This window comes from Athene noctua, chromosome 9 (genome assembly GCF_965140245.1).
Source record: "Athene noctua chromosome 9, bAthNoc1.hap1.1, whole genome shotgun sequence".
In the NCBI taxonomy this organism is placed as follows: Eukaryota; Metazoa; Chordata; class Aves; order Strigiformes; family Strigidae; genus Athene; species Athene noctua.
In genome coordinates this window covers 1,000,616-1,018,706 of record NC_134045.1, presented here as the reverse complement: position 1 = coordinate 1,018,706, position 18,091 = coordinate 1,000,616, and the positions used below count along the sequence as shown (strand labels likewise).

Genomic DNA, 18,091 nt, shown 5'->3' with positions numbered 1-18,091 from the left:
AAGAACTGAGATTCCTGTCAGCTCCTCAGGCTGATGAGAAAAACCTGTCATTTCTTGTCCCTCTTTGCCTTCTCTGCTGTTGGTGTAGTAGCTCTTTGCAACTCCCCAAGCTTCACCTTCTTCAAAGGACCTGCAGACATCCTTCAGCTGCAGTGATGATAACACCAGCGCAAAGCAGGTGCCCCTTAGCCTCTGGATTCTCACTCCAGCATCACCTTTCCCTCTCCTGTGAGGTGTCTGAAAAATAAGATACTTCATTATTTAGTTTCTGTGTTTTCAGGTCTCTCCTCTGGTTCCCAGGCTTCCAGAGAAGCACAAAATCCTGTGAGGAGGCAGTTCAGGTTTAATTAGAAGCTTTTCAGCTGTCCCTGATGTCTGCCTGTGGTCTGCTTGATGCCATGCACTCTGATTGAGTGTTATGACACTGCAGCTGTTTGATACCAATCCATCCAGAACCAGTTGCCCAAACACTGTCTAGTTTATATAAACCATGCAGGAAGCCCAGAGCAATGCATAAACAGGAAGAAATAGCTTAGGCGGAGTTGAGCTTTGAGGCTACAGACAGCTTGTCACTGGAGCAGGGGCAGCAGGACACCCGTTGCAGCGCCACTGTTGAGGTTTCTCGCTGGCTGTATGTGCCTGTAGATGCTCAAAGCCAACCTTAGGCTGCTGCAGGCTCTCCACTGTGGGCCAAATCCTGCTCGCTTTTCTCCTCTGACCAGCATCACTGCTCTTATGAGGCTACTAGACCTCCTCTAGGGGTCCTGTTCCCTCCTCTGTGTGCCAGAGTGTTTCCCTGTCCCAGGGGGATGCTGTGGTTTCTAAACATGAAAGGATCTGATATACCTAGAGAAAAACCACCTAGAAGGGTAGAAACTAATAAAAATAGTAAATAGAGGTGTATGTACTTTTGTGGTTGAAAAACTTGAAATGCATCAGAAAGGGAGGAGTTCCATGGCCACTTCACGTTGTTTTTTCCCCTTGTGTCCTGTTTCTGTAGCAACCTGGTGATGTCCTAACTCTGCAGCACCAGCCTCTGTCTTTAAGAAACGCCTCGGCCCTGCCACTCAGCGTCGTCCTGGCCTTAGAGCAGCCCTTCTTAATCTGTGACGCGGAGCGGCAGCCCCTCTCTGCAGACGCTCAGGTGAGCAGCCGTGGGCCCTCCCGCTGTGGGGTTTGAAGAGGGGGGGTGTGGTGGTACGTTTCTGTTGGGAGGTCCTCTAGTAGAGAAGTTTATTCTTTAGACTCAGTGGTAGACTGGCCTGACCTAAGTCAGATTTGAATCAAGCTGCTGAAGGAAACGAAATATCATCTGAACTGGGGAAATACATCCTGGCTCTAAGACGTGAGGAGAGGGGAGCAGGCAGCTAGGCCTGGGCAAGCCGTGTATAACGGTGTCTCTTGGAAGTCACTGAGCTCTCCAGCAGCCATTCTCAGATACCCTCCAGAGCAGCTGGCTTTCCTCAGGGGCAGCCCTGCCTCCAGGAAGGCTGAGGAGGCTCCTCCAGCCGCTGCCTGGCCCCTGCCCTGTTGTTGGAGGAAGGGGCTGGACATGGGCTCTGTTAAACGTTGTAGGCACGGCCACTGCTTCTGTGCTGTGCCAGTGACTAGCCCCTGCAAGGGCGAGGCTGCAGTGCCATGCTGCTTGTGCTGGGAGGGCAAAGCAGTTCCTCTAGAGCTGGGGCAAAAGGCCCTGGTGTGCCAAGTGCTGATTTAGTGTGTATTTATCACATCGCCTCTGTGGGTCCCGAATTCAGCAGTAGAATATTTATTTTCCTTGTGTATTGATGCAGAGCACAGGGACATGGGCCTGAGATAGTCTCAGACAGAGCGTGGTGGGGCTTGCAGTCAGACACACAGTGTGAAGAAAACTCAGGATGAACTGAGAAGCCTACACTGGGGTCACACATTGAACATTTCCACGTTTCGTGCTGCCAGACCTTGGGACTTCATCACACTGGTGATTAATACTCTTCATTTCCTTGCAGCCCATGAAGCTGGAGGTAGGGGAGGAACTTCATCTCTCCATCAGATTTAACCCTGCTTATGAAGAGGATTTGTGTAGCCGGGTAGTGGAGAAGGTTCTGAAGATACAGTTTCTGGAGCATCCTCATGAGGAGCAGGTCACCGTTCGGGGAGAAGTCTGCTTCCCAAATCTCCATATCCAGCCCACGGCCCTGGACTTTGGCTGCATCTTGAACGACACCGAAGGTGTGCGTTACATCGAGATGACCAACTGCAGCCCGCTTCTTGTCCAGTACCACTGGTCGTTCCTGATGGACAGCCGCGTGAGCCAGATGAGGTATGTGCCCCTTTGCTCTCTCCTTGAAGCTCTTCTCCTTCCTCGTCTCCTGTTTGTGCTTTGCAGAGAGCAAAGCTGTTTGCCTGTGGTGTGACAAACTGCTTTCAACTTTCCCTGGGGGAGTAACACTTCTCAGCCGTGGTCGGGCTTAGGTGCTCAGGGAACAAGTGATCTCCACCAGTCTGACGCTGGGAAGGAGACAACGTTCACCAGGCAAACTGGGGCTGTGAGATGCTACCAACACTTTTTGCATCGTCCATATCCTAGAGTCCTGCTTTATTTCTGGAGCTACAAACCTGTACTTAGGCACTGGGACAAGCAGATGTATGATGTGACCTCTTTTTCTTCCCTGCCAACCCCATGTGTTGTCATTTTACACTAAGAACCTACACAGGCACTGCCACCAGAACCATGTGCTGCTGCCCCAGTCTCTTGCTGCTGCTTTGCTGTAGCCCCCATACTGGTTCCCCTGGGAAGGAAGGCTGCTGTTGGAAAGCTGCTTTCTCAGACCTTTGTGGCCTGAGGCAAACACCACACTGGTGAAGTGAGTTTTCATCGTTAAACTGCACCATCACATTCCCCAAACAGCCATTTAGTGTCTTACAGGGAAAGGGCAGGTTCTGCTGCAGCTGTGGGTGCAGCTGTAGGCGTTGGTGGGAGCACTTGTCTGAACGTCCTGGGAAGCAGGGCCAGCCAGCGCTGGGCTGTGGTTTACAAGCCCAAGAGCAGTCTTGCAGTCGCGCTGGAGCACATTTATAAAAACATTTCTAGCAGTTCTTCCTGCTGTGGCCTCTCTGCATAGCACAAAATCTAGTCCGGGCAGTTTTAATTAAGTAGCAAATGGTTTTTCCATAGCACCCTAGGAAACCCAGCAAAGTTAACCATTGTGTGTTGCAGTGCTGCCATTACAAATAATAGAGATCATCAACAAACAGGTTTGCTTAGAGAATTGGGATCTGGCTCAGAGGACACACTGGGAACTGGAGATTAGCTGTGGCTATGAGGAGAGCTTGGGGCAGAAGACCTGGGCATGGGGGTAGCCTGTTCACAGCCGGATCTTACTGAGTAACAACCAGTCTTTAGTGTGGCCCTTCTTGATGCACAGCACCTTCCAGAACAGACCCTAAAATGCAGAGGAAAGCCCACAAAAGCAGGTGGAGGGAAGTGGGCAGGGAAGGAGGAGCAGAGCTGTAAGCTCAGCTTGGAGGACCCTGTCAGCTCCTGGTAAATTAGATTAGGGTTTAATTGCAAGCTAGAGGGAAAATCTAATTTTGATGATAGAACAGTGCTTGCTTCTCTGTTATTAGAAAATACATGCATGTTACAGCAAAGCCTGTGTGGAATTAATTCTTCTGGGGCCACTTGCTGGCCAGTTGCCTGTCTGTCTTTATTCTTTTCTTTTTTTAGAACCAGTTTAGTTTTTTGGAAATGTAAATGCTGAATCAGTTCTCAGCTTTTAATTACCCCGTCTCCACCTAAACTGGCTTTGGACCCGAGCCTGCAGGTGCTTGTTCTTCCAGGGGATTCCGCGTCACCCAACTCTGCTGAGTCGGTAGCAGTTGAGGGTCCTGAGCATCTGGCAGGAGAGCAGCCTCTGCTCCGAAGGGTTTGGCGTAGCCCCTTCACTGGCTCGTTAGCACTGGGGACGTTGTGGCAGCTCCCTTTTCTGCTCTGTATGTTAATTAAGCAGAAATGTACTTTCTGTGGGTCCCTCAGCAGACACCATGTGATTCTCCGTGGCAGAGCTGGAAATGAAGATGGTCTCCAAGCTATTGACACCTCAAGTTGCTCATTAAGAGCCTGGCAGAAGGGCAGCATGTCAGATATTATTTCTGGTCCACATTAAGCACTGTTAATATTCTAAATTATCAGATTAAACTCAGCCTGACAGCAAGGGAATCAAACATCAGGTCTCATGAGGGTGAGATCAATAGAGTTTAACCATCCATCTGTCTGACCTTGCTGGAGCCGATCATCAGAGACTCCCACCATCGATCAGACACTGCTGAACTGCTGTAAGGAACTTTTTGGACTTTTAGTATGTCTCAACATCGCTGTCTCCACGACGACCACCTCCTGACTCAACGTAAAGGAGCAAACACACAGTCCCCGACGAAAACCACATCCGCCCTAGACAAGAACATCAGCAGTCATCTATTGAGCTGCGCCTACGCGCGCGAGCGCGTGAGCCGGGTGGAGGGGAAACCGCGGTGAGACAGGTTGGCCCCTCGCCAGCACGACCACCATGGACACCCGGGCATGCGCGCACGGAGGACCACGGGGTGGCACCTACAACAACGAGCCCCGTGGAAATGGGCGGACAAACTGTGGGGACGGTGACTATAAAAAAAGCGGACTGCATACTCCAAAGAAGAGGGGAACCAACTCGGAGCCAGGAACGTGGAGCATCATCGGACCGACAGAACATCGCCGGATCCCCAGTCGTGGTGGCGGTAATTAGTTGCGCCTCTACCGTGTTCTTGCTTAGGGATTCCGACCTTTTCCTTGCTTTTCCTCTCTGTCCTATCGCTCTTATTAGTTGTTATAGAAATAAAGTTCCTAAGGTTATGCAGCATCTGACCTCGTTTGTGTCTTAATCTCACTCTCGGGATTGTTTAAGAACCCTCCCCCGATATTGGATCGGGACAACTGCGTATGTCAGAAGGCTCCATCTCAGCTCCACGGTGCTGGTGGAGGCACATCCACAGCCCTTCGGCCCCTCTGGTTTGGGATGGGTCCTCTCTGCTGGTGGAGGAGCTGCTCTCTGCTCCTTGCCTTCCTCCCTTCATTCACAGCCTTGGCCAGGAGGTGCTGGAGGGGAAGAGCTGCCTAAAGCTTGGGCTGATGCTGAGCATCTTGTTATCTTCCCCTTTCTTCTCCTTTTTGAAGACAACCCCCTTTTCTTCAGCACCAGGAAGATTTCTTGTCCAGGGGACAGCTTTCTATTGACACCTTGGGTTCCTCTCTCCCTTCCTTTTCATGTCACACTTCTTAATGCTCATTCTGATTTCCCTTACTGGAAGAAGTCCCTCGCCGTGCTTTGTGCTTCTCCACAGCAGGACTCACTAATCACATCATCTCCCAGCCCCCAGAGGGCTTCTGCTTTAGAGTGAAAAATATTGTTGTCTAGGTACCACAATCCCATGAAGTTGCCTCAAGCCATTCTATAAAACTAATTTCATAAGTGATTATGGATTTTGTATCTCAGGGGTTTACCTCTCCTCAGGAGCTGTTCTTAACCTGCAGTATTTATCACAAGCAGCTCTGACAGCCGCTTTCATTTCCTCACTAGGAGGGGTCACAGCTAGCAGTTTTGGGACAACCACCATGACAATGGGCAGAGCCATGCGCTGAACTGGTGCATGGACTGGTGTGTAGCTGGAGGGCTTCGAGTGCTCCTGGCCCTGGATGTGTCTGCCCCTACACTGTGGGCATCTCCCTATCACCAGGGACAGGCAGCATTCAGCTGCAGGCTGCCCGGAGGCACCGTTGTTGCAGATGAGCTGGATTTATTTCATCAGATGAGCAGGTGGGTCATCCCTCAGGGCTCCCCAGTACTTGTTAAGGTGCCTCAGCTGAGAGGAGCGGTTGCACTGGTGGGACTGGAGATGGGCGATACTCTGTAGGGTCAAGCCTGTGCCTTTGTCACCTCCAGCCCTGCTTTGCTCTTCCACGTGGACGGTGCCGAGGTGGCCTTTGGGGTCGCCCATGGGGTCCCAGTAGCAGGCAGAGGGGCGGCTTGGGGGGGGTGACGGTGCTGCTGCTCATCGGTCCCTGCTTGGGGCAGCTCGCCTGGGCAGAGCCTTGTTCTTGCATGTGGCTGCAGGAAGGACAAGTCAGGTGGGATCTCTCGGGGGTTGTGAGGAGCAGAGCCTCTAATCCAGAAATGGAAACCGGCCTTTAAAGATAAGCTGCAAAGCCAGAGACAAATACTCATTTGGGAGCACGTCGTTAAAGGCCCTGAGTTCCCGGCTGGGAATGAAGCACCCACAGTGCTGTGAAAGACGGGGCTCGTTTGCCCCCGGGAACACTTGCAGATAGGCGTGGTGACAGGCAGGCACGGTTCCAGCGTGTCCCTCCATGGGGCACTGGAAGGATGAACAGAGTTACCGTGAGCACCTGCTGCAATTTGAAACAGGGAATGTAGTCTGAGTCACTGGGACTGTTTGAAAATGTTAAACCATACACTTTCTACTGATACGTGTTGGTCAAACTATCAACTCAGTTCTGTCAGTAAGATGAGCTGTGGAACTGCTTTGCTGAACCATTTGCCAAATTGGTCCTCAAATGGTTTGTGTGTAGAAGCTGCTGGGGAGGTGATCATGCCACATCGGTTACAGCCTTGTTTCAGCAGAGCTGCTGCCCTTTGAGCGCGAGGTGCGGCTGGAGCCGTTGTGTCACAACCAGGGCATGCCGGTGGCACAGCAGGGAGCTGCACCTTGTCACCAGCGCGTGCCGTGTATTGATTACAAATGCCCAAAGCTCCCTTCCCTGGAGCACCGATCGCTGCTGCTTCGGCGCTCCTCAGGGATCAACGGGCTGTTCAGCCGTGTCTCTGCCCGGAGTTGCTCAGCGGGTCTTTCCACGCTGCCCTGCGTGTGTGGGGTGTCCTGTGCCAGGCTCCGTGGGTGCCCCGCACGGCGCTGGGCTCTGTCGGGGTTAGGGCACAGCAGGCTCCGGGCTCTATCCCTGCTCCTGCCTTATGTGCTTGGAGAAAGCCTCGGGCGTTGCTGCTTGCTTGTGCTGACCTGCAGCTGCGGGTGGTGTCAGGGGAAATATTCCGGGTTAGCACCTGGTGGAGCTGCAGAAGTTCTCGCCTTGGCCCTCTGGGTGGGGGAGGCCCAGTCTGCAGCTGTGGGTGCTTTCAGGAGGGCACTGGTGGCTCTGCACTGGCTTGTTGCTCTCTGGATCTGCCCCTTTGTGTCTCAGGCGCTCACCTTTTTGCACAGTCTGTGTGTCTCTTCCTTTCCTGCTGTGATTTTTACCTCCTTACAAGGCTTTCACCCGTGTCCTCTTCCATTTCTCTTTGCAATCACTTGCCAGCTGCCTGCACCGCCGCTACACCAGCGTCATCCCTAGGCAGCCCCGTATGCTGACCTGCTCCATCCTGGTTTGGGAGCTGCTGGCTCAGACCCGTTACTGAGTTCACACCACCAGTGCCCAGCCGGGGGCCACATCCTGCTGAGGAGCTGCTCGTGCAGGCTTCCCTCCCTCCCACTGCAGGTCCACAATCAAAGTCATGTTATTTTCCAGGTTCAGCCCTCTGGTACCTAAATTTTTCACCAAACCCCAACCACCAAAGGAGGAGGGAGCCTGGTCGGAGCGCTCGGTGTCTGCAGGGATGGAGGTGTGGAGGAGCCAGCTGAAGCCCTGGGAGCCGCAGGGGATCCTGCTCAAGAGCCAGCAGATGCAGATGACTCCCTGGAAGCAAAGGTAGATTTTCTTGTACACCTACCGCTTGCGTTGCCTCCCCCAGCTTGCCACCGAAAAGCCGTGCTTGTGCCAATCCCCCTTTTAGCTGCCCTGCTCTCGTGTGCCCTGAGGGTGGGCTGGGCAGCAGGGCCAGCGGCTGGACATGGGGCTTCTGGGGAGGGAGAAATTGGGTATTTTGCTTGGAGAAACCCACTGAGATCCTACAGACCTATGCTGAGTTTGGGGTTTTTTGGCTTGTTTTTATGCCGTAAAATGAGCCTTTTATCTGCATCGTGATGTGAAGGCTTCCAATTTCCTTCCTGTATCAAGCTGTGCCAAGTACTGTGATCTCCAGGTACCACCTTCTCACCCCTGAGACCTGCAGTATTGCAGGGATGGCCACAGAGCTGTCTTTGATAAAACGAGACTTTGCAAAGTCACTGTCTCTTCCTCCTGGCATGGAAAATGGCCTTTGGTCTGCTGACCTTCCTGGTGAACCTCGGTGCTTTGGAGCTTGACGTCCGTGCTAGTGGGAACTGGCTCCTTGTTCTGCATTGTGTGGGACAGAGGCTGCTCCTGCGGCTATAAACAAGGATGCAGAAAAGCATGGGAAGTTCTGAAAGCACTGGCGTTGGCATTAAGTTCAAGGAGAGGGGTTGCACCTGCTCACATCCAAATATTGGTCATTTTAACATTATAACGGCACATTTTCCCTGAATCATGAGAAATGATACCCCGTAGACGAAAAGAATAGTGTGGCTGAATGTTTTCGGACAGAAGCATGGAATCATCTTCACTTCCTGCTTTGTTGCCATGTATGCAGAAATAAACCAGAGAAATTCAAGTAGATGTGGCTCAGTAGGATCCAGAAGTGCTTCAAAGGATACATCGGGATTGCAGCTTCATCTTCTGCTTGTGTCACTGTGTCAAGGCAATAGCCACATAACCTCCCTGGGGAGGTGGGAGACCATAGGCCTAGGAAAGATGCGGGTTAGAATCTTTGGGAATATGTGATTGGCAAAGCTTTGCTAGGCTTGAAAATGTGGAGACGAGAGAAAGAGCATGGAATCGTCTGATTCTGAGCTTCATCTACCAGGGAGATGTAGCCTCCGATTAGGTGTAAAGATGTCCCAGAAATATTCTTGCAGATTCTACTGATGTCAAGGCCCCAGCACAAAGCCCTTCTTCATGTTACTGAAGAAGCAGCTATTACGACATTTCACAAGCACTCACAAAGCTCTCGCTTATTAAATAGGGGACAGAAGCCCAGGGACGAGGTTCCTTTTGAAAGATGGCACCTCTGAGGTCAAACACCAGCTCTCAGCTGCTGGGAGACAGAAGAACATCTCAGCCACCTTCTTCAGGGAGGTGTCGTTCAGGGTAATGACCTGGTGGAGATTCTCAGCTCTCCAGCACTGATGGGTGCACGAGATGAAACCTAAGCACTCTCTGAAATTGGATAGTTGTGCCAAGTCCTTATTTTCCTGGTTTGATACTTCTCACTTGCAGCTGTGTTCCTGTTTTTGTCCTGAAGAACCCAACCTGTCTAGGCATGGGGTTCTGGGCACGTTCCCTGGGCAGGAGTGATCAAAGTCGGTCTGGCACAAGGGTACAAAATGCCCTTGAGGTCTCTGCCAGGACTGAGGGCTGGGTGCACTCAGCTTCCCCATGCAAGCTTGCGTGTAGGAAGTGCAGATGGAGCCCGTGTCTCACCTGTGGGTGGGCTTGGACCCACTCAATGGTTGGCACGGACATACCCGTACTTGATTTGCACCCAGGTCCCATCTCAGCTGCTCCTGGCTGGGTGAGGTGGCGGAGCCTGCAGCAGAGTGCTCTCACCCAGACCAGCCAGGTGCTCGCTGCAGCCCATGGTGCTTGTTTTGCAGGTGCTGCCATCCCCTGCTGAGGAGCTGGAAGGGGCTGTGGAGGATCTGGTGCCTCCCCAGAGCCTGGTGGGGATCAACAAACGGATGCAGTTTGTGGAGGCAGAGCCCGTCACGTTGGGAATGGAGGAGGTAAGTGGGAATCCATCTTGTGCCACGTTTCCAGTGTGGCAAGCAGTTCTGTAGCTCCCCTCCCCCCCGGACTGGTGGCCCTCGATGCTGCTCGCAGAGTGGCCTCACGTCTCTCCAAGCCCATCGCACAGCACTGCTGAAGCAACCGGTCACTGGAGAGGCCACGCAGGACGTGTCGTAGGGCTGACCTGTGCAGCAGCTATGGAGGGCATTCTTCATCTTGTTGCTAATCAAGTGGTCAACAGGAAATTTCTGCGGTAGCTTTTGCTGTAGCATCTTGAGAGCGCGCAGCATGCGAATCGGAGAGAGCGAAAAGCATCAGGAGTCAGAAGAGCTGGGCTGGAGTCCTCCCCCCAGCTCTGAGAGCTTTCACCTCTGAATACTGTGTTTTGCTTAGGGCAGTAAAAGGCGCTTTTAAAGGCAAGTTCTGCAGCAGAGAGAATTTCTTGCTGCCAGGAGACATCCCAAATTACTTTAATATGTACTGTATTAATTAATGCGTTAATGAGTGAGTATGGGAGAAGGTTTTTCCCGTGGCCCCTCCACTGCTAAGTGGAATGGGTACAGGATGAGATTAGGATGATTTTGCCTGTGTTTGAGGAAGAGCCCCCTCCAGCCACGTCTGTACTTTGCTCCAAGCCGTGGCTGCTCTTCTGCATCAATTTCCATGCTGGACATCTTGATCTCTCCTCGCCTACCTCCAGGTTTTCGATGTCCTGCCACTCTACGGTGTGCTGCAGCCAGGCGAGAGCCAGCGGGTCGTGTTCACCTTCTTTGGCCACACAAATATTGTCGCCCACATTACGGCGCTGTGCAGGGTGGAGGGAGGCCCGACCTACGAGATCGCACTGAGTGGGGAGGCTTCACTCATCAACTATCTCCTAGACGTCACGGAGATCGACTGCGGGCTGCAGGTACCGCACGCTTCTCTTGGCAGAGGTCCTTGCCGTGAAACCATCACCGGCGTGTTGCTGCCACCTAGGGCTGGGGCTCTCTCCCCTTCCCAACTACTTTGTTGGCTCTATGGCTTGGAAGTGCAACGTTGGAGTGATATGTTCTGCATCCAAGCTGGTTTTTAATGACCATGTCCGCCCCCCTCCAGCTGGGAATTCCTCCTCCTCAAGGTAACTAACGCCGCCTCCTGGGGCAGGCAGGGTCCCAGTGGTGATCTCCAGAGGGACGTGCCCCAAGACGTCCATCTGCTGATCCGCTCCTAAAGCCTGAGGTCCCAGGAGGTGCTCTTATTAATCAGCAAAGTAAACCCAGGAGAAAGTTAACTTGGGCTTCCCAGTCACTGTAGTTGGAGAGAATGTCCTAGAATAATCCCCACTTCTTCCAGTTAAAAACCCCACAGATATTTCCAGCTGTTGGCCCTGTAAGGGTGGCCCTGTCTCCCATTTTGCTGTCACTACAGGTGCTTTTTCTTCTGCAGTGTCTTGATGCCACCTCCTTTGTCCCAGCTGGGTGTGAGATGACACACCATGAGGTGCAGAGAGCTTGTCTCCTCTTTGCTTTCCTTATGACTGATCTCTGTGGTTGGCATTGCCCCTCTGCGTGCCACCATCAGTGTCTGTTCCTGCGTAGGGCTAAGGGGTGCCCTGTGGCGGTGGCTTCCCCAGGTTAGCCTGGGAGAATCAAGTGCCCGTATCTCCTCTGCCTCTGCTTTTCTCCTGCGTTGAGTTCATTTGCACACATCCCAGTGGCCTGTGCCTCCAGCTTGCCACTCCTCTGTCCTCTCTTCAGCTCTTTAACAAAGTCGGTGAAGCAGATGTCACCCTGCAGAACAGAGGGAAGATAGGATTCACATACGTGGTGCTAAGTCCTGGCATGGGCACCACAGACAGCCCCCTGCCCGGCGTGCCCCTGGTCCTGCCCAGCACAGTGAGTGATTGACCCTGGCTCTGGGTCAGGCTGCCCAGGAGGGGGGTGTAGGGGATAAACACAAAATTAGAAAAAAGAAAACAACCCATAAAAGCAGACAGGAGAGACAGGGCTGTAAGCAGCCGCTGCCGGGGGGCAGGTGGGGTCCAGCAATCGTGTTCTTAATGGCCTCCCTTCATGTGCCCTTGCCAGCGGGTGACCCTGCTGTCACACAGCAGCCACCGGCCGGAGGCACCAGCGCTTCGGTGGCTCTGGGGACCCCAACTGCTGAGCGCTCCGGCTGTGCCGGCTCTCCTGGGGGTCACCGTGCCCAGGTGTGATTGGACAGGGCTTAGCCCTTGTCCCTGCCTGTAGCACACCCTGCCAGGCCCCTGCCAGCACTAAGTGGGACTCAAATATTCTCACTTGGGCATGAAGCTGCTTTGACAGAAATTGTAGCAGCCCCTGTGCCGGTCCCCCACTTCCCCAGCTTTGCTGCTCTGCAGGAGCTCTGTGGGGCAGTGAGGGGGCCAGGCAGGAGCAGGGCTGGAACAGTGAGGAGTTTGCAGCATCCCACCGTCCGAACTTCTCAGTCCTGCGTGGCTGTCTTTGGGCTGGAGCAGCATTCCTGTCTAGTCCCTTTTTAAAGTGGGAAGAGGGACCCAAATGGCGTTCACATTTCCTCATGCCTGTCTCCTACAAGGGGTGACACACTGACGCCCTCTTCCTGCCAGCTTCCCAAGACCCAGCTCTGCTTGGCCCCGCGCAGTCGGTCGCTGTAACAGCCCCACCGGCGCTGGCAGCTTGGCAGGGCTGGCTTTAGCTGCAGCTGTGTTCTGCACTGCACCAGGAGCTCAGGGCACCAAGTGGCAGGATCTGTCCCACTCAGCAGCTTCTCCCTGCAGCATGAAGGGGAGCAGGGAGCCGAGGGTCCAGCCCAGCGTGCAGAAGGCGAGCCAAGGGAAGCTGCGGCTGTGTCCTGTCACCCAGGGCTGTGTTGGTCTGCTTGCATTTGCTCTCAGCCGGGCTGGCGTGAGCCTAGCCTGGGGCTGGGGCAGCCTTTCTGGAAGCCCGGAGAGGAGGTGCCCTTCCTGGCAACGCCTTCCCCAGATCTCATCCTAGTCTCTGCTCCTGCCTTTCCAGAGATGCATGTTTGCAGGTCACCGTGAGTCTGGATAGGCTCACGCACCCCGGTGTAACCGCATAGGCAGGAGGTGTTTGGTTGGGATCATTGTAAGGGGTCAGGCCCTTCAACACCAGCCTGGGAACTGCTGATGTGCTGTGGCAGGAGCTGCTGGCCATGCTGAGAGTGTGGGCACTTCCCTTATTTTGCATAGTGGCTTGTAAAAGAGCTTTTATTTCTTCAGCCTGGCTCTTGCTAGCAGAGGATGAACGCTGTTAGGGGCAGAGCTGTGCTCATGCTGAGCAGGGGGTGGTCTGTGGGTCTGTCCTGGGGGAATGCATCCCTACAGGCCCTCTGAAGGACCTGGTGTAGGAGACCTCAGCTGCTGGGTACAAGAAAGCTAGAATGGGATGTTGTCTGATACTTTCTTATATATGAGAACCTGCCTTCTCTTCTTGGCGTGTCTGTCCTCTGAGCCATCCTTCCACCAAACCCTCTCTGGTGCATTCCCTCCCTCTTCTCCCACACCCTGCAGGGTTACGTTGGACCTGGCAAGGAGCAAGTGCTCAAAGTCTACTACCTGCCAGGAGTGCCTGGAGCCTTCCGCAGGACTTTCCAGATCCAAGTGGGTCACCTGGAACCCGAAGAAATCTCCCTGAAGGGAGAGGGGAGCTTTCCCAGGATCTACTTGGACCTGCCCAGGAACATCAAAGGTGAGCACGGCCCATCTGCTCTGCCATGTCCCATGCCCGTAGGGCAGCTCACACCTGCCTCCACCAAGCCTGGAGGTTTCAGGGCTGTCAGACCAACACTCAACCCCCGGTTGCTTCCTGAGCCTCTGGCAGATGAGCCCGTGTGGGCTTTGCCCCAGGAACCATCCTGCAGATCTTTCCAGCATGTGTCGGAGTCCTGGGAAGGTGATGGCTAGACAGAAATGCTCTGGAAAGCTGAGCACAGGCTGGCAGGGATTTTGGCAGGGTTGGATTTGCAGCACATTGCAGGGGATGAGATGCTCCCATGTGGGGAGGAAGATGTGTGGGAATGAACATCAGGGTTGATAGAGGAGAAGCAGCATGGACTTTCCATACATTGCTTGGGGAGGGTGTTTCTGGGAGAGGCCAGAGTCGGGGGAGTGGGGCTTCCCAGCTTTGAGGGGAATGGCTCTGTGCCCCGCTTCTATTTGTGGATGTTTTCTTCCTTCAGGAAATGAAAAATATGAGAAGGTCCTCAAGGAGGTGATAGAAAAGATGGAAGAAGATGGCCAGAGAGAGGAAGCAGCAGTTCTGGGGGCGGCTGTGGCTGCGGAGCCACCCCCAGATCCTTTGGACGCCGTGGTGAGAATGGCTGCTGCCCCGTTTGACGCGTGCCACCCTCCCCCGGTGTCACTGGGTCCCTTACAGCCGGCTGCAGGCTTCCCGGGGCCCTGCTGGCACTTGGGACCTCCCTGCCCACACCTGCCCATGATCCTGCACAGCTCAGCAGTGCCCCCGGGGCTGCCCCAGGGAGAGATCCTGAAGACCCTGCTCAAGTGATGAAATTTATGGCACTTCGTGATGGGATGTAGGTCATCACTGGGGGATTTGCTGCTCACAACCCAAGCCCTGCCAGGTTTACAGAGCTTAATAGCAGCAGCCTGACTGTGCTCTGGGACTGTGCTGCCAGTGCTGATCTCTAAGAGACAGCAGCTTTATCGTGGCTCCCTTTACAAGAGAGCTCTTGTCCGAGCTGCTTTGGCACTGGCTGGGGGCAGGCAAAGACTTGGAGCTCTGGAAGGTTCCTGACTTGTCTGTCTGTCTGGCCAGATCAGCTTTTGTAACAGTGACTGGGCAGGCGAAGTTGCTGGACTTCATTGCCCCTGAGACGAGGCCCTGACTGAGAGAGCAGGAGGTGTCACAGACACTGAGCAGCAAGACAGAAGGACCCCATCACCCCTCCAACACGAGCAGGGGGGAGCCTTGGGAAGGACCGTTGCTAACCAGACGCTGCCTCTCCTTCCCTCAGCTGGACCCTGGGCTGCAGATGCAGATGGAGCAGCTGCTGATGGAAGAACACGCCCTGGAGCAGCAGAAAGCTCTCACCTCTGGTCCCCCAGAGGCCACTGCCTTTGACCAGCACGCTCGTCAGAGGCTTCGCAAGTTAGTAGGGGCTCCCGTACCCTGTCTCCAGGTGCCCCGAGGGTAACACCCAGCAGTGCACCCCTGCTCCTGAGAGCTGGGGGTAGTGGGGACTCCAGAAAGGGTCTGATCCTGGTAGCTTTGCCATGCTCCCTGTGAGCAGCTGAGTGTCCTCACTGCCACAGAGCCACCCTGAGCTTTGGAGGTGCTCAGATCCCCACAGGCACTGGGTCCTGCTCTTAGGGCTGAGGGGGCCAGTGCAGAGCATCAAGCCCTTCCAGACAGCACCAGCACCGTCCCTGCTGACCAGATCTGAAAGAGGCAACTCAAAGCTGGCATCTGTTCCAGCTAACAGACCATAATGAGCAAAAAGAGTAGGGAGTCGCAGAGGCTGACACACCCTTGACAAACCCTAAATCAGGTGGCCTGGATGCTGGTGGGACCGCAGGGCTTACCTCAGTAACTCGGTCCTTGCCTCTGCTCCTCATGAGGAGGCACGGGCACGGTAGGCTCCAGTTCAGGAAGATGCTCTGCAAAACAGATCACGTAGGTGCTTTGCCGAGTGAGATTGCTCTGGAAAAGGACCCTCCCACGAATCTTGTAGGTGTTGATTACTACATCTGCTGGTGCTGCTTTGGGGACAGATCTGGTTGATGAGCAGTGAAGATTTCCTGTGCAGGCGAATCTTACAAGGTCCTGCAGCAGTTCCAGGCTGGGGCTGTACATCGGGCTTAACAGTTTCATTGAGACCAGCGGAGGTCCGTCCACTGGACTTATCTACAGTGGCTTTCCTTAGCAGAGGACCTGGCACCTGTATCCCTTTTAAACATTTAAGGTCCCACTGGTGCTGATAAAACCTAGGTGCTATGCTCCTCGTGGCTTATCCAAGTCTTATTACCAGGTGGTCAGGCCTGGGGTTTCACAGGCTTGGGCTGAATTTTTACAGAAGCAAATCTAGAAATACCCATTTTATTTGCATCTTCCATGCTCTTGGAAATGCAGCCAGGCTGTGGTTTAAGGACTGTCCTTACTCCTCCTTTCAGAGCTGAGCTGCCCAAGTACCTCCTGGACTTTGGGTAAGTGATTCTCGGTAACACCCCCACGCACGTCGTGAGGATCTCCAACACCGGGCAGTTCCCTGTGTCCTTCCGCGCTGACGGACTGGTCCTGCGTGGCACAGGTAACCAGTGCTGGAGAGCCTTCACGTGGGCTCGAAGGAGCTGTCTCTGACAGATTAGCTTAAGCCGCTGGGCACGGGGAGGTTTTCTGAGTGCTTGTATGTGTAACTCTCTCCTCCTTGGGACCCGCTGCCTGGTGCTTTAGAGCCTGAGTTCTCCTGGTCAGCAGCGCTCAGAGACCCGGCCCGCCCGGGCCCGCCCTAACGCTTCCCTTCGGGGGCTGGGTGGGCTGATCACCTTGGTCACCTCTCAGCATCTTCTGCTCTTGGCTACCATGAGCATCATCTGATGGGCACTCCATGAGCTTGTGTTGCAAACAGATGGACCCTTTGTGGTTTGGAGGTGCTTTGTTTAAAGTTCATCATGCCATAGCACTTCTGTTCAGCCTTTAGTGAGGAGACAGCCTGTGAGGTCCTCTGTTGTATCAAAACAGGCTTCGAAACAGGCCGTGACGTAAGGCTGCAGCACCAGCAAACGGTGCCTCGCCGTGTCTGAAGGGTGATCAGGTGCCTCCTCTAAGTTGTTTTTTGAAGAGTACCATGGCATGGGGGAATCTAAATTGGAAATTATCCTCTGGAGAGGTCTGGGCACCCTTCCCTGGGATGCCTAGTGAAGGAATGGCTGGAGCTCCTCAACACAGATGTTTCCTTTTTACCATGTGGGTCTTGGATTCTGGCTGTGAAAACCCTTTCTCCTTGTGCAGTGACAAGGGAGAAGGAGTGGCAGTCTTCTCCACAGGTACAAAGGGGTCCTTCACAGAGCTGCCAGCCAGGACATATGGCCTTAATGTGCTTGTGACACGTTTATGTCGATTGTATATCTCAGCTGCTTTATTTTCATCTGTTCAGGGTTTCAGTGTGGAGCTGGACCACGTGAAGCACCTGCCCTGCCGCGAGAGCAAGACCTTTGAAGTGCGCTTCGACCCACAGAGTGCCAACCTGCCGCTGGGAGAGGTAGACGTGCTCCTGCCCATCAAGGTACCTGCGGCGTGCTTCCTCGCCCCACTGTGCCCGTGCGCCTCTTGGGCAGGTGGAGGGTCGGGGACAGTAGGAGATGTCACCGTGGCTCTCAGCTGGATGCTCTGTCCTTCCCTAGGTAGCAGAAGGCCCCACGTTCCACGTCCGCCTTCGTGCCAGCGTGGCCATGCCAGCCCTCTGCGTCTCCAGGGACAGGCTGGAGTTCTCCACTCTCCAGTGTGGGCAGTGCCAGGAGGAAACCATCCAGCTCCACAATCAGCTCCAGGTCCCCTGTAACTGGCTCATCACTATAAATGAGCCTGTTAAGAAGGTAAAGCACAGACAATAAGTAACACATACCTTCTCGGCTGGGTTTTCTTTGCCTCTCTTGCCCTTTCTGCCCCTGTGGCTGCGTGAGCACTTGGGCTGCAGCTCGTCTGAGGAAGCTTTGGAGGGTACAGAGCAAGGCTGGCTCACCTGGACCTGGGCATTAGCTGGTGCTTCACTTCTCTGCCACCTTCCCCCGCTCCTCCTCTTCTGAGGACGGTGCCTCCCCATCTGCCTGCCCTGCCGACGTGTTCTCCCTCCAGTTCAGGCCAGGGGTGGCCTCGGCTGGTTTGGCTGTGGGTGCCCTCAGCACCGTGACGGTGTCTCAGAGCACTGCAGGGACCGAGGGTCTGTCCTCGCAGACCGAGGAGACCTCACACAATTGTTTTCTGTGCTCAGGTGGACAAACATTGGCCAGCGAGGGTGCGTCAGAAGGTGCCCTGGAAGTTGAAGGCTGTAGAGGTTTGAGCTCAGCCGGCAGCCAGATGCCACGTGCCCGCTGCTCACCTCCCCCTCCCCAGTGACATAGGGGAGGGACAAAAAAGAAGAAAATTCATAGGTTGCATAAAAAGAAAGAATTTATGTTGTTCTCCTGTTATACTTAGTAAAAATATTGAGTGCATAAAGAAATGGGTAAAACGCAGCAGTGCCTTACTGAGCGCAGTGACCGCCCCCCCCCAGCAACAACCGACCAGACCAGACCCAATATCGGCACGTGCCTGAGAGAGCCCAGCCCCCCCTATCCCTGGGCATGGCATCACATGGTGTGAAATACTGCAATGAAAGGTAACTCCATCCTGGCCG

At 54.2% G+C, this 18,091-nt stretch overlaps 1 protein-coding gene across 1 annotated transcript in view; it reads left to right on the top strand.

The window, feature by feature from the left end:
* The window catches only part of LOC141963905 (hydrocephalus-inducing protein homolog), a 75,263-nt gene that overhangs the window by 29,546 nt on the left and 27,626 nt on the right, over positions 1–18,091 (top strand). The window contains 8 exon segments of the mRNA XM_074913642.1: positions 1,001–1,144; positions 1,989–2,302; positions 7,556–7,638; positions 7,641–7,735; positions 9,601–9,729; positions 10,434–10,643; positions 11,473–11,610; positions 13,248–13,425. Of these exon segments, the coding sequence (XP_074769743.1) occupies positions 1,001–1,144; positions 1,989–2,302; positions 7,556–7,638; positions 7,641–7,735; positions 9,601–9,729; positions 10,434–10,643; positions 11,473–11,610; positions 13,248–13,425 (1,291 nt within the window).